The following is a 16362-nucleotide window of genomic DNA, read 5'->3' on the forward strand; positions in this document are numbered from 1 at the left end:
GTCATTCCAGCTCGGCAACAACTTGGATGGGATTATTTTTATGCAAGATGGCACACCTAAACACATTGAAAATCCAGTTAATCAGCTGCTGAAACACCATTTTGGAAATGCTAGAATTATCAGCCACCATTTCCCTACAGCCTGGCTGTCCCGATCACCTGATTTTAATCAAAGTGACTTTTGGCTGTGTGGCTATGAAAGATGTTACATTCAGTGTGCTGATTGCAAACACAACTGCATTAAAGGCACAACACATTCTGAACATGACCCCAGAAACATTTCGATCAGTTGTGGAACATGCTGTTTCTCAATTTCGACTTGTTGCAGAAAACGGTGGACAGCATATAACATGTTTTGCGCCAGTCAAATGGAAATTAATAATCCGATCTGATTTTGATTGATGATTTTTCATGCGAATTTTAACCTCAGGACAATTAAAAACTGATGTGATTGATGCTTTCTATGTGGTCTTTGGCCTCAGGACAATTAAAAACTGATGTGAGTGATGCTTTTTATGCGGTTTTTGGGCGCAGCACAATTAAAAACCGATTTTTCCCATCTGATGTGATATGACCTTGCCGTGGTGGATGAGCTTACATAATTAACAGTATCACATCTATACATCCATGCACACTAAGTTTGTTTAACATCAAATTTACACCTTAGGAATGGTTGCGAGATTCATTTGTCATTTGTAATTGACCACTATTAAATTATAATGCTTACAGCGCCATCTACTGTGACATTTTGTAAGTATTTATTTTTCTTCTGCCATACGTTTTCCCCCTTCTCCGATAATATTCCGTTGCAATTTGACGTCATTATGACCAGTGGTATTATTTCTACAGTGGTTTGAGAGTTTAACTTTAATTATAATTACCCTGTATATTTCGTAGCAATACAGAATATAACAGAATTGGTCCCAATTATTGTGTGTCATTTCACTGACTGTGTTTCATATTGTCACCGGTTGTCGAATTAGTTGAAAAGCCACTAACATAAAACATTCTACTGCTGGTATCTGCACCTGTTAGCAGTATTGGCAGTTGGCAGAAAATGTTACTTACTTCCTGTTCACTGTTCATTCACACACATGTATTACACTGAACTAAATATGTGCTACAATAATTTCTGTAGCTATAAAACAACGCAGTGAAATATATATGGGAATTAATGGGTGAAAAATAAATACATGCAATATACTGTTTATTTTTGGGCTTTAATAACTGGAAAACTCTGTTTTGTTAAAAAAATTGACAAGCACTGGAATGATAGAATACATTAAAGCTGAAATTAATGAGTATTAAAAGTTTCACGACGTTGTGGTTTTTGGTGAAGTGATGCCGCTCGAACCACCATGCTGCGATCGTTTGATATACAAGTGAAGCAGCTTCAGCTTAGTGTTGTTTAAGGTAGCTAAATGTGGTTGCAAACCTGCCTCTCCAACAATACCATGTAATTCTACCATACAAAATACAGCAGATTTCCTCACAGAACTTTCTTCATTATCATATGCCTGAAAACAAAACAAATTATTTATTGAAATAAAAATGAGATAAAGTAGCTAATTAGTCCTAGAAATGTTAACACTTAAAAATTATCTAAAATAATGTAAACATCTGGAAATGATCAAAATATTATATGTTTTGTTTTTATGGTATGGGGTGATCTTTTGTTTTTATTTCAGGCTGTACTCTTTCTTTCACACCATAGTAATTTCATTTTCATTTTTAACATAACTCTGAATACACTCTGTTGTAAATGATACTTTGCAAACCCCCATTTCCTGTATTCCTGCTGGTCTGTTAATCCCTTATATGACATTTACTTATGAATGCAAAAAAGATTATGTCCCTGTGATGCAGAGTTATTTACAAATACCAATTTCTCATTAATGATTTTCCTAATACAAGTAGTTGAATGTTTGTGTTACAACCGACATCTATCACATAGCTATTCACATCATATAACAAAAATGTACACAATGTATCACAATATTTCTACTTCACTACTTACATTCACAAAATACTATATATAATATTCATGGCAGCAACAACAAGGATTGCAGATGTTCAAAAGTGATACCACAATTATTACATAGACATCACACAAACTTTGTTTAATTCTGTATTGGGCAACACAGAGCTAAAAAATAATCAGTTCTTCTACTAGAAGCTTATTATAACTTCAGAATAACATTGGAAAAGTTTTACAAGTAGAACAAAGAAATGCCAGGTTTGAAATAATACGAAAACCAGAAAATTCTGTCTTTTGTACAACATAATGTCAAAAACCACGCAAAGGCGATAGGTTTGGACAGTAGTGCAGAACATCAGTTCAAATGTCTTGTAAGGCTTTACACTTTGAAGAACACACAATTTCAGCAGAGACAAGTAGAAGATACTAGAGTGCATCAAGGAGGCCCCATAATGCAATACATGTCATTAGCAAAATCTTAACAAACTAAGTTTCAAGACTTTTCACCACCATGTTACTGCCAATGATATTCAACAGCTGTCCACACAATCATGTTTCTTATTGTTGTAATATGGAATTACCATATCACAACAACAAAGGTTGATGTTCAACAACTGTCCACACAATCATGCTTCTTATTGTTGTAATGTGGAATTACAATATCACAACAACAAAGGTGCCTATCTATCACCCCAACGGATTAAGTGCTTGAGATAAACAGCATTCGGCCATTTGTGTTTCATCTACATCTACATCTACATTTATACTCCGCAAGCCACCCAACGGTGTGTGGCGGAGGGCACTTTACGTGCCACTGTCATTATCTCCCTTTCCTGTTCCAGTCGCGTATGGTTCGCGGGAAGAACGACTGTCTGAAAGCCTCTGTGCGCGCTCTAATCTCTCTAATTTTACATTCGTGATCTCCTCGGGAGGTATAAGTAGGGGGAAGCAATATATTCGATACCTCATCCAGAAACGCACCCTCTCGAAACCTAGCGAGCAAGCTACACCGCGATGCAGAGCGCCTCTCTTGCAGAGTCTGCCACTTGAGTTTGTTAAACATCTCCGTAACGCTATCACGGTTACCAAATAACCCTGTGACGAAACGCGCCGCTCTTCTTTGGATCTTCTCTATCTCCTCCGTCAACCCGATCTGGTACGGATCCCACACTGATGAGCAATACTCAAGTATAGGTCGAACGAGTGTTTTGTAAGCCACCTCCTTTGTTGATGGACTACATTTTCTAAGGACTCTCCCAATGAATCTCAACCTGGTACCCGCCTTACCAACAATTAATTTTATATGATCATTCCACTTCAAATCGTTCCGCACGCATACTCCCAGATATTTTACAGAAGTAACTGCTACCAGTGTTTGTTCCGCTATCATATAATCATACAATAAAGGATCCTTCTTTCTATGTATTCGCAATACATTACATTTGTCTATGTTAAGGGTCAGTTGCCACTCCCTGCACCAAGTGCCTATCCGCTGCAGATCTTCCTGCATTTCGCTACAATTTTCTAATGCTGCAACTTCTCTGTATACTACAGCATCATCCGCGAAAAGCCGCATGGAACTTCCGACACTATCTACTAGGTCATTTATATATATTGTGAAAAGCAATGGTCCCATAACACTCCCCTGTGGCACGCCAGAGGTTACTTTAACGTCTGTAGATGTCTCTCCATTGAGAACAACATGCTGTGTTCTGTTTGCTAAAAACTCTTCAATCCAGCCACACAGCTGGTCTGATATTCCGTAGGCTCTTACTTTGTTTATCAGGCGACAGTGCGGAACTGTATCGAACGCCTTCCGGAAGTCAAGGAAAATGGCATCTACCTGGGAGCCTGTATCTAATATTTTCTGGGTTTCATGAACAAATAATGCGAGTTGGGTTTCACACGATCGCTGTTTCCGGAATCCATGTTGATACCTACATAGTAGATTCTGAGTGTCCAAAAACGACATGATACTCGAGCAAAAGACATGTTCTAAAATTCTACAACAGATCGACGTCAGAGAGATAGGTCTATAGTTTTGCGCATCTGCTCGACGACCCTTCTTGAAGACTGGGACTACCTGTGCTCTTTTCCAATCATTTGGAACCTTCTGTTCCTCTAGAGACTTGCGGTACACGGCTGTTAGAAGGGGGGCAAGTTCTTTCGCGTACTCTGTGTAGAATCGAATTGGTATCCCGTCAGGTCCAGTGGACTTTCCTCTGTTGAGTGATTCCAGTTGCTTTTCTATTCCTTGGACACTTATTTCAATGTCAGCCATTTTTTCGTTGGTGCGAGGATTTAGAGAAGGAACTGCAGTGCGGTCTTCCTCTGTGAAGCAGCTTTGGAAAAAGGTGTTTAGTATTTCAGCTTTACGCTTGTCATCCTCTGTTTCAATGCCATCATCATCCCGGAGTGTCTGGACATGATGTTTCGAGCCACTTACTAATTTAACGTAAGACCAGAACTTCCTAGGATTTTCTGTCAAGTCGGTACCTAGTATTTTACTTTCGAATTCACTGAACGCTTCACGCATAGCCCTCCTTACGCTAACTTTGACATCGTTTAGCTTCTGTTTGTCTGAGAGGTTTTGGCTGCGTTTAAACTTGGAGTGAAGCTCTCTTTGCTTTCGCAGTAGTTTCCTAACTTTGTTGTTGTACCACGGTGGGTTTTTCCCGTCCCTCACAGTTTTGCTCGGCACGTACCTGTCTAAAACGCATTTTACGATTGCCTTGAACTTTTTCCATAAACAGTCAACATTGTCAGTGTCGGAACAGAAATTTTCGTTTTGATCTGTTAGGTAGTCTGAAATCTGCCTTCTATTACTCTTGCTAAACAGATAAACCTTCCTCCCTTTTTTTATATTCCTATTAACTTCCATATTCAGGGATGCTGCAACGGCCTTATGATCACTGATTCCCTGTTCTGCACTTAGAGAGTCGAAAAGTTCGGGTCTGTTTGTTATCAGTAGGTCCAAGATGTTATCTCCACGAGTCGGTTCTCTGTTTAATTGCTCGAGGTAATTTTCGGATAGTGCACTCAGTATAATGTCACTCGATGCTCTGTCCCTACCACCCGTCCTAAACATCTGAGTGTCCCAGTCTATATCTGGTAAATTGAAATCTCCACCTAAGACCATAACATGCTGAGAAAATGTATGTGAAATGTATTCCAAATTTTCTCTCAGTTGTTCTGCCACTAATGCTGCTGAGTCGGGGGGTCGGTAAAAGGAGCCAATTATTAACCTTGCTCGGTTGTTGAGTGTAACCTCCACCCATAATAATTCACAGGGTATACAGGGTGAGACAGGAGAAAGGGTACATACTTTTAGGGGTGATAATAGGTGATTCTGAACAAGAAACTTCATATGGACATACGCCATATTCCGAATGGTTTCCGACATAGATCACATTCAATGTACACTGTTATTTGTTTTTTCGTATTATTCAAACATTGTCATTGCTGACAACATAACACAGCAGTGTACAGGAAGTTGTGACCAGCAACTTGATAGGGACACTTGCGGTCTATTAAGGCAGGAAACTACCCGTTTTTTGTTGTTGTTCACAACCACTAATACCATCACTCCTCAAAGTGTATACCTTTCCTCCTGACTCACCATGTACACAACGAAGGAAAGAGAGAGAGAGAGAGAGAGAGAGAGAGAGAGAGAGAGAGAGAGAGAGAGAGAGAGAGAGAGAGAGAGAGATGCACCAAATCTGTTTCTGTTTTCATACTGTAGCATTTCAAAGTTTGCCATTTTTTACTATTTTAACACCACAATGGTGCAAAATGATGCTTGCTTAAAATTATGAATCTAAATTATATTTTTCATTTAACATTGTATTTGTATGAAACGTAGTGGTGGTTACTTAATACCTTTTAGCAAATTCACCAAGGCAGCATAAAATCTACATTTACATTTTGGTTTTCAGCATTACATTACATAAAAGAAAGAAATAAAATAAAAATAAATAGGGGTCTCTGTTTCTACATGGTATTTTTTCTGCTATATTGTAACCTTCTAGTCATTTTTCATTTTCTACAAAATTTGTTTCTGCACAAACATTTGTATTTTTTGAAAATCTTTTCAGTGTTATGTTTTTTAATAAATAATACTTCAACACCAAGGAAACAATGGCAACAAGTGTAGTCCATAACTGCGCAAGTGAGAAATCTTAATTAATCAAAGCTATAAAACAAACTGGCTCAACCAGGAGCAGTTTTAAAAAATTAAGTTAAAAATAAAAAATAAAAAAACTTCCTGATTTATTCAGTTTTTAACCACACTGTGTAAAAATAATACAATTTAAAATAGCAACATTTTTACTTGAATAGAGGATGGACTCTGAGCCAATGGAATGTTAGTGATGATTCTGAAGGGTTCGTGAATTGAACAGTAACATCTTTTCTATTTTATTTATTTCAGTGATAATCCCACACACCACAGATTGTAATATTTGCAAGCTACATTACAAGATAGGATCAAATTTTTCTTCTCACAAAAGGGATTTCAATTTATTCTTTAAATTATATTTCCAGAGGGGTTTCACATCATTACAGATCCTACTTGCTTCCAATTTTCCTAATAAATCCAGTGGCTTAAAGTTGTGGACACTTCTGGTTCCTCAAAGTATTTTAACTTCTGTAAAACATACCACATCATCTGAAGGTGACTAATATACAGACTATTCCATGGTAAAATAGCTTTGGTGATTGTAATATTACAAAACTGAAATTGGCCTGATTCACATAATGCTTGATTTTGTACAGGTCTTTGTATACATTCCTTTTGAGATAACATTTTAATTGTCCTCTCTACACCCTAACAACCACTTTTTTCATGTGTTGCAAAGAATAACTGTTCAGCCATTACTGATCTCAAAACTATTTTGATGGGAGAAATAGGTTGATCAAATTATATTCATTTTTGTATTGTCTTGCACATTATCACTAAAATAATGACAGCTTGTACTTACGAATACATTTCTATGATAAAATCTGGCATAGTTTTTGAATTCTGTAGAACATACAAGTATCATGTTGCGTGTCATCTGGTCTGACATTTAAATGATCTTTCATCCTCAGTATTTCTGAGGTTAACTTCAATAGGTGTATAGTGCAAGAGTCAAATGTCCAACTGTAACCTTGGGTTTCTTCCTGGGTAGTAAAGTAGTAATTTTCACGAAAGTCCACTGATACTGTGGCAATGTGTACATCAGATGACCCTTTAAGGGTTGACTGTATAAAAATCATTGATTGTAGGTCAATTTTGATCTTAATTCAGAAAATGAACCTATTTCACAATTTCACTGTGTCTTATTACACTGAACTTGGATCAACTTAATCAGGTCCTGTGTTGATCTGAATTACCCTGAGACATGCTTGGCAAAACTGCTACATCATCTATTATCATGATTATCATGCTTTGACTGCAGGAATAAATTGTACATCATATACACAAAGTATTTATTGTTGAAAGACTTGTGTTGTAAAGACAGTGGAAAATAAGCATAACAAACTTCCCCATAGCCAGAAAAGATCAAGACATCCCTCAAGTAAAAGAAAAGAAACAACATAATTCTCAGTGCCTAATGTCCTTCTACATAGAACATAGTCCACCACATCTGCCTAGAATGCTAGGTGGTGTGGCCTCAAAACACAGAGCTGTCATAATTATTTTTTAACCATTATTGCACAAAATACACTACTCGACAGCTGATAATTTAAAGCCACTCAGGTTTGGCTGTTAGAGGGCACAGCTGATTTGACTGCAGAGACAAACTGTAAACAACTGTTGCTTTGCATTAGGTTTTCAGGAGTTTGCTAAACATGATAAAAACATACATAACGCAGACTGTTGGCAATGGATTTAGATGCTTTTCTGTGTGAATGAAAGCTCCATTAGTTCACAAGCTTTAAAGTTATTTTTATTCAATACTAAAGAAACTATTCGTGCAGACAGTGGCAGAACTGTACACTTGCACTGTCTGTTTAAGTAGAGCTGTTATCGATATGAATTGACTTACATATGTTTACTTTTTCTGTTCGTCAATGTACATGCAGTTGCCAGCAGTTTAAGCATCTGTTCAGCAGTTAAAATTTAATTTCACTTGTTTAGTTACTGCTATTCATGTCTAGACAGCATTTTTTGTAGTAAATGTTCAGTCATTACTGTCTGGTGTCTGCAAATAGTTCTAAATTCCATTTTTAACTCTGCCACTTAAGTTTCTATGAAATGCCTTTAAATTAACACATTAATTATGAGTTATCCCCAAGAGTTATTATGAGATCACTTATTATCTGCATCCATTACATAAATCATTGGTAACTTACTTAACACAGCCTCACAGATTGAAAATATTATTTGAACTTCTGCAGTGAGGGAGTCGTATTCACATATTTACTTGACACATCTTGTGTTAACAACAATTTCTTTATTATTATTATTATTTTCAACTTGTATTAGCACAACAGAACCTGTTGTTGTGTGTACCATCACAAGGGTGTAAACTTACAGCTGTAGTTGAAATTGATTTGATCCACAAAAGTGTGTTAATCATGGATGATATCAGTTCAGGGTGATATAATTTGAGATTAACATTTATAAAAATGCTGATTTCTTACTCCAGCTTGATCTGAGTTCATTTTTTGTGCTAATCTAAGACGAACTGCTTTATGCAATTGACCCTAAGCACGTTGTTATATTTTGACTGAAACTTTGCAAAATAAGAGCGTGGAACAAGTTTTTCCAGTTTACATGAAAGGTTCATTATAAAATCTGTTATGTCTGCAGAATGTGTCTTCTTTCTGTTAAAACCCACTGATTAAATTCAATGCATTTTCTAATGAATGGTGCAGAAACATACTGAGTGGTGGTACCTTTAGCACTGGCTGAAATACAAGCTTTGGGGCAGACTGACCAGAATAAAATAAACTGCTCCCCCCCCCCCCTCCTCCTCCTCCTCCAGGATATTCACTTTTAAAATTGGAATGCATTTCACGCAACTTTTATAAAAATCAGCTGTTTCCCTGTTCATAAAAACTATTTACTAAATCAGTTACCTAAGGTTTAAGCTTCATCTATCATTTCAGGCTAGTTTCTGTTCAGAAACCTTATTCTTTAAAATATTCAGTTTTTGGTACAGCTAATAGTCGGGAGCTGCAAGAGTATTTCAAATGTTTTACCAAGGTAGAAGCTGATGTAGCCAGTTATTGCAGTTTTTAACTTGGTGAAAACTGTTCCTTCATATCAAGCAACAAGTCCATGTGAACAGAATTTTCTGGCACTTCAGCATCTAATGCAATTCTTATTTTCTTTCTTACATTTTCCCATAATTTTCAAAGTTTTAACTTCGGTATATCCCTTTTTACTGCCTTCATTAAGTGACGTGATAACAAAAGATAGAACCCTACCACTATATGACTTAAGTTACCACTCCTCCCTTTGTTTTTAAACAAAATATTATTTACTATTAAGAACAGTAACACTGAACACATATATTTCTTAATAATTATTTGTACATATGTTTGAAACAACAGACACTGTAAGACAAACTCATAAAAAGTGACCTAAAATTTTTAACATAGCACACAAGACAAAACACCCCAGTGATTTTCTTCTTCAATTTTTTACTTTGCCACTAAATGTCTATGAAATGACTTTAAATTGATCACATTAATTACGAGTTGCCCCTGAGAGTTGTAATGAGGATTATTTTGGGTACCCTTCCATTACCTTTGTGTGTTATACAATGTGTTCTTCAGAGTACTTAATCAGCAAATTTCCCATAAACTGGATGGTAAATCAAAAAAGAAAACTTTAATTTATTTTCAAAATATTATGAAGTATAATTCTGCACTATCGTGGTATTAAAAATGTAATAAATTTCAAATAAAATGAAAGAGCTAATATATATTGGGTGGGTAGCGGGAGAAACAGGTGGAAAGTGGGTGGGGTTGGGCATGCGTATAGAGCTGCTTGGAGGAAGGCAGTAGATGTGCTGGATATGAATACAGATGATTGGCAGCTGCATGGGCTAGGCATGTGACACATGGGCGCCGGAGCTGGTTGGGCATTTTTTTCTTTTTTTATTTTTCCTCTTTTGTTGAACTCACATGAAAAGACCTCATAAAGCCAAATATCGAAAGACTATTATCTGACAATGAAACCTTTTAGAGGTGACAAAAATTAAATAGTAATTATAGGTTAAGTTTGTTCTTAATTACTGAAATAATTCACTCACTTTGATGAGACTTTCCATTATTTCCTTCAGATGTGGTTCTAAAATATCTTGCGTAGTGTGTTCAATGACACGAGTTAAAATTTTTATAGCTCCCAAATTCATTGGAAGATCTCCTGTTTTTATCAATGGACAAACTACATTAATGAGTTGTTCAGGAGGCAGTGATTTTCCAATAGCTGAAATGCAGTGCTCAGCTGCTTTCGGTGAAAAATATTCCACATAAATGCCTTTCCTTGTTAAAGAGAACATTTGCTAAATAAAATAAGCTGAAGTTGCCGAGCATGGTATGCAACGTGCAGAATAAATAGTTTTATAATAAAAAAGAAGACACACCCTGTATTTCCAGTCAAAACTGAAAATTATAGCTCCGCAATATACTGCTAATTCCAAAGAAAAACATTGATGCATTACGTTGATTTGATCAAAATCAGTCACACATTTTTGCTCTAGCACACACTCATGCCTATACTTTTAGTAATCAATTAGAACTGTGAAAACTAATGTTTCATGGTGAAATTGCACAGGATAAAATGTGGTGGAACAATATAGAAAGGCCAGACCTACATGGAATGCCAGTGTAAGACTTTTTGGTCCTACAACAGGCCTTGCATGCAGATCTTGGGTATAGTGGACCTGCCACACAGTACTCGAGGTCTAAGGAAGCAGGACAGCATTTTTATCAGACTTCTGACTGGTTTGATGCAGCCCACCATAAATTCCTCTCCTGAACTAACCTCTTCATCTCTGAGTAGCACTTGCAACCTACTTCCTCAATTATCTGCTGGATGTATTCCAATCTCTGTCTTCCTCTGCAGTTTTTGCCCTCTACAGCTCCCTCTAGTACCATGGAAGTGATTCCCTCATGTCTTAACAGATGTCCTATCATCGTGTCCCTTCTCCTGATAAGTGTTTTCCACATATTCCTTTCCTCTCCAATTCTGCGCAAAACCTCCTCATTCCTTAACTTATCAGTCCATCTAATTTTCAACATTTGTCTGTAGCACCACATCTAAAATGCTTTGATTCTCTTCTGTTCCCGTTTTTTCCCACAGTCCATGTTTCACTACCATACAATGTTGTACTCCAGACGTACAGTCTTAGAAATTTCCTCCTCAAATTAAGGCTGATATTTGATATTAGTAGACGTCTCTTGGCCAAGAATGCCTTTTATGCCATAGCTAATATGCTTTTGATGTCCTCCTTGCTCCATCCGTCATTGGTTATTTTACTGCCTAGGTAGTAGAATTCCTTAAAATCATCTACTTCATGATCATTAATCATGATGTTAAGTTTCTCACTGTTCTGATTTCTGCTACTTCTCATTACCTTCGCCTCTCTTTGATTCACTCTCAATCCATACTATGTACTCATTAGACTGTTCATTCCATTCAGCAGATCATGCAATTCTTCTTCACTTTGACTCAGGATAGCAATGTCATCAGTGAACTGCATCACTGATATCCTTTCACATTGGATTTTAATTCCACTCCTGGACCTTTCTTTTATTCCCATCATTGCTTTCTCGATGTACAGATTGAACAGTAGGGGTGAAAAGCTAATCCTTGTCTTACACCCTTTTTAATAAGAGCACTCTGTTCTTGGTCGTAAACTCTTATTATTCCCTCTTGGCTGTTGTACATATTGTATCTGACACGTCTCTCCCTATAGCTTACCCCAACTTTTCCAGAATTTCGAACATCTTGCACCATTTTACATTGTTGAACGCTTCTTCCAGGTCAACAAATCCTATGAATGTGTCTTGATTTTTCTTTAATCTTGCTTCCATTATTAACCGCAAAGTCAGAATTGCCTCTCTTGTGCCTTTACTTTTCCTAAAGCCAAACTGATCATTATCTAGCATATCCTCAATTTTCTTTCCAATTCTTATGTATATTATTCTTGTAAGCAACCTGGATGCATGAGCTGTTAAGCCAATTGTGAGATAATTCTCGCACTTGTCAGCTCTTGCTGTCTTCGGAATTGTGTGAATGACGCTTTTCCAAAAGTCAGATCGTATGTCGCCCGACTCATACATTCTACACACCAACGTGAACAGTTGTTTTGTTGCCACTTCTTCCAATGATTTTAGAAATTCTGACGGAATGTTATCTATCCCTTCTGCCTTATTTGACCTCAAATCCTTGGAAGCTCTTTTAAATTCTGATTCTAATACTGGATCCCCTATCTCTTCTAAATCGACTCCTGTTTCTGCTTCCATCACGTCAGACAAATCTTCCCCCTCGTAGAGGCTTTCAAGTGTATTCTTTCTACCTATCCGCTCTCTCCTCTGCATTTAATAGTGGAAGTCCTGTTGCACTCTTAACGTTACCACCCTTGCTTTTAATGTCACCGAAGGCTGTTTTGACTTTCCTGCATGCTGAGCCTGTCCTTCCGACAATCGTGCCTTTTTTGATGTCTTCACATTTTTCCAGCAGCCATTTCGTCTCAGGTTCCCTGCACTTCCTATTTCTGTATTCCTGAGTTTTCCAGAACATTTTTGTACTTCCTCCTTTCCTCAACCAACTGAAGTATTTCTTCTGTTACCCATGGTTTCTTCACAGTTACCTTCTTTGTACCTATGTTTTCCTCCCCAACTTCTGTGATGGCCCTTTTTAGAGATGTCCATTCCTCTTCAACTGCACTGCTACTGAGCTATTCCTTACTGCTGCATCTATAGCCTTAGAGAACTTCGAAACGTACCTCGTCATTCCTTAATACTTCCGTGTCCCACTTCTTTGTGTATTGATTCTTACTGACTAATGTCTTAAACTTCAGCCTACTCTTCATCACTACTATATTGTGATCTGAGTCTATATCTGCTCCTGGGTACGCCTTACAATCCAATATCTGGTTTCGGAATCTCTGTCTGTCTAAATGAAATCTTCCCGTATCACCTGGCCTTTTCCAAGTAAACCTCCTCCTATTTTGATTCTTGAACAAGGTATTCGCTATTACTAGCTGAAACTTGTTACAGAACTCAATTAGTCTTTCTCCTCTTTTGTTCCTTGCCCAAAGCCCATATTCTCCTGTAACCTTTTCTTCTACTCCTTCCCTTATAACTGCATTCCAGTCCCCCATGAGTATTAGATAGCACGGCAAACAATTTTATGGCAAAGTATTGCAACCACATGGTAGCTTCTACAGCACACATTTCCCATCAGACTGAGCATTGTTGGTTTATAGAGGCTGCAATGTATGCTTTACAGCTCATCAGAGGAATTAGTCTCACAAAAAATGGGTGCTGTTCACAGATGAGTTGAAGTATAGTCTAGAGAAGGATTCTCACCATTTGTTCATCTAGTAAGTCCCGCTGAAATGTTACAATATTGCGAGTAATTAGGAAAATAATTAATACACTGCCAGCTTTGTCAATTGGGTCGATATCACGTTAAGAGCATGTACACCACCACAATGAGTTTCTAGGGATATTGTGATACCTGCTGTCTATACAAACAACAACATGCAAAATTATGCACGCATTTTTAATTAAGTTTACAAAGCTGGGATACATCAGATCAATGAGTATGCCCCATTACACTGGACTGGCCTGGTGGTCATACGCCATCACCAGGTGAACATCATTCTTTTAGTGTGGCCACTTTGTCCAAGAAATTAAATTTGGTTGTATACACACGGTGTAGTATGCTATAGGCCACTGCTGACTTGTGTAAGGCACCTGTCCAGTAATGAGAGATGTTACCACCAGTCACACTGCATGCCCTGTTCTGCTGTAATGGAGTACTTGTGCATCCTGTGCTGTCACGTGAAGACACCACATGCAATATGGGAATTTAAAGTGATATGCACATCAAATTTGTTAATTTACAAATACCTGAGAAAGTGTGTTATGCATATAACTCTGTGTAAACATATACACTATTTAAAATGAAAACAAATGTGTGTCAAGTGCAGTTGTGAAGCTTCAATGGTATTTTAAAAAGTATGTTTTAATGTTTCCATTATTATGAATTATCTTATAAAGAAAGACTTAGCCACCATTTAAGTGACTGTATTATGGGCAACAACCATTGCAATTGGAGACTTTTTGCAGAGATTCTCATATTCTTTAAAAGAGGAACAATATACTTAATCCCATTATGAAACATCAGAGAACAATGAAAGTAGAAATTGGTTTGAAAGAAATCCTGTTTATCACTACCTTATTTTATACTTGATCTATAGTATTTTATCGCATGCCACAGAGACAGTAGCTACAATATAAATCGTGTACAAAAGAATGCACATATTTCAAATGCCAGTAAATAAATATTACACAAACCTCTTTGCACGGGTCACTGTAAGCTGTTAGCGTTCGCAGCACGATTAACTCTACGTACATATTAAAACAATGTCTCACAGTCGGGTCTTTGATCATATCGTGTAGCACATTTAAAATGTACGTCTTCACTGGAGAGTGAGGTAGTGCCAATTGTGACACCAGAATCCTTAATAGAACCCTATAAAAATAAAGTAATGGCATACATAAGTCAAAATCATACGTGCACTGTATCAGTAATATTAGGAATTTAGCTTTTGCCCTAGATGAGTACAATGTTCAGTGTCAATATTTAAAATGCCACCCACAGTCAAAGCATGTTTTTACATTATGTGAATCTGAATTAAATGCATGGAAGATTATTAATAACAAAAATAATTATGATAACAACAATGCTACTGCATAAGATGTTAATTACAATTTATTAGCAACAAGTATGGAATTAGAAAGGTGATGGCTATAGTCTATCATGACATGTGCACTGACATGGCAATCACTCTATGTGCATGTGCTAAAGGGAAAAATGAACTTCTATCTGATAGTTTCCAAACAATTAAAACTGTGAAATATTCATGCCACGAATATGGCCCATACATACGATAAGCACATTAAAACTATCTGTTCATGTTGATATCTCCCCCCTCCCTCCCCCAACCCTCTTCTCTCTCTCTATCTCTCTCTCTCTCTCTCTCTCACACACACACACACACACACACACACACACACACACACAAACGGTATGATAATCATCAAAACATGTTTAATTAAGAGATGTTATGTTACTCTGATACTGTGAATGACTAAAGGTTTTTGTCAAATAATTCGATTAACTCTGATCACTTAAGGGTTACTTTCAGTCACTATGCCAACAATAAAATTTGCAACTCACATGGGCAATCAGTAGAAAATACACACAAAATTTTTGAGTCACTTTCAACATCAACTTTCTGATTATATATGTTCCACATGGCCATCAGTCAGCCAATTTCATTTCCTGGATTAATAAACCATCTTACAGGGGGCACGTCTGTAACCTTTCGGGGATGTGAGCTTTCTCTAGCATTGGCAGAAGTCATTTTTAACAGAAGAAGCTGATCTGCTCTTTTGGCATTATGGTGACCTTGATCATACAGGAAGGATCGAAAGAAGGACAACTGGAGTTGAACACCCCATCAATCAGAAGGTAATTAGAAATGAGCCAAAACTCGAATCAGACAAGGATAACAAAGAAAATGGACCATGTCCATTTCCAAGGAAGCATCCCACCAGTGGCCATAAGTGATTTACATAAACCATGGAAAACATAGAGGCTGGGTAGGGATTTGAGCCCCAATCCTACTGAATTCAAGCCCAGTGCTGTATCTATTGTGCTAATTTGCATGCTCTACCTACTCAGCTAGGCCTGAAGTGACCCCTCTTCTAAATGCAACATTTTTCAAATGATTTCAACTGACATCATGATCTACTGATAGCTTTCATTAGAATTTTGTGTGTGCGGTTGGATGAAAAACAAAATCTAAATAATAAATGTAAGAGGCAACACGAATACCTCCATTATGAAGCTCACTATCTCCATGAAAGAACACTAACACTATCTCAACAGCTGCAGGTAATGTTGGAAAGACAGCTGCTTAGTGTCAATAGTATAGTGGTGGAAGTTTAAAATCACTGCCCAAATTGTTGCAGATTGTTTTATATGTAATTAATAATTTACAGAATTCAGACATGACCAACAGAAGAAAAGGTGACAGATATGGACCAAAACTCCTCACAACACAAATAGGATGATGCAAAAGAGTCAAAAAGTTGTACACTGGTGGACTAAGCAGGGGAACGGGTTAGAGAAAGCAACATTTGAATATT

At 37.2% G+C, this 16362-nt stretch overlaps 1 protein-coding gene across 1 annotated transcript in view; it reads right to left on the minus strand.

The window, feature by feature from the left end:
• Positions 1 to 1220: 1220 nt before the first annotated feature.
• LOC126184408 (CLIP-associating protein 1-like) overlaps positions 1221 to 16362 on the minus strand; it is a 244920-nt gene continuing 229778 nt past the window's right edge. Inside the window, 2 exon segments of the mRNA XM_049926792.1 lie at positions 1221 to 1516; positions 14503 to 14680. Of these exon segments, the coding sequence (XP_049782749.1) occupies positions 1313 to 1516; positions 14503 to 14680 (382 nt within the window). The 3' untranslated portion in view covers positions 1221 to 1312.

Source organism: Schistocerca cancellata, chromosome 4 (assembly GCF_023864275.1).
Source record: "Schistocerca cancellata isolate TAMUIC-IGC-003103 chromosome 4, iqSchCanc2.1, whole genome shotgun sequence".
Lineage (NCBI taxonomy): Eukaryota > Metazoa > Arthropoda > Insecta > Orthoptera > Acrididae > Schistocerca > Schistocerca cancellata.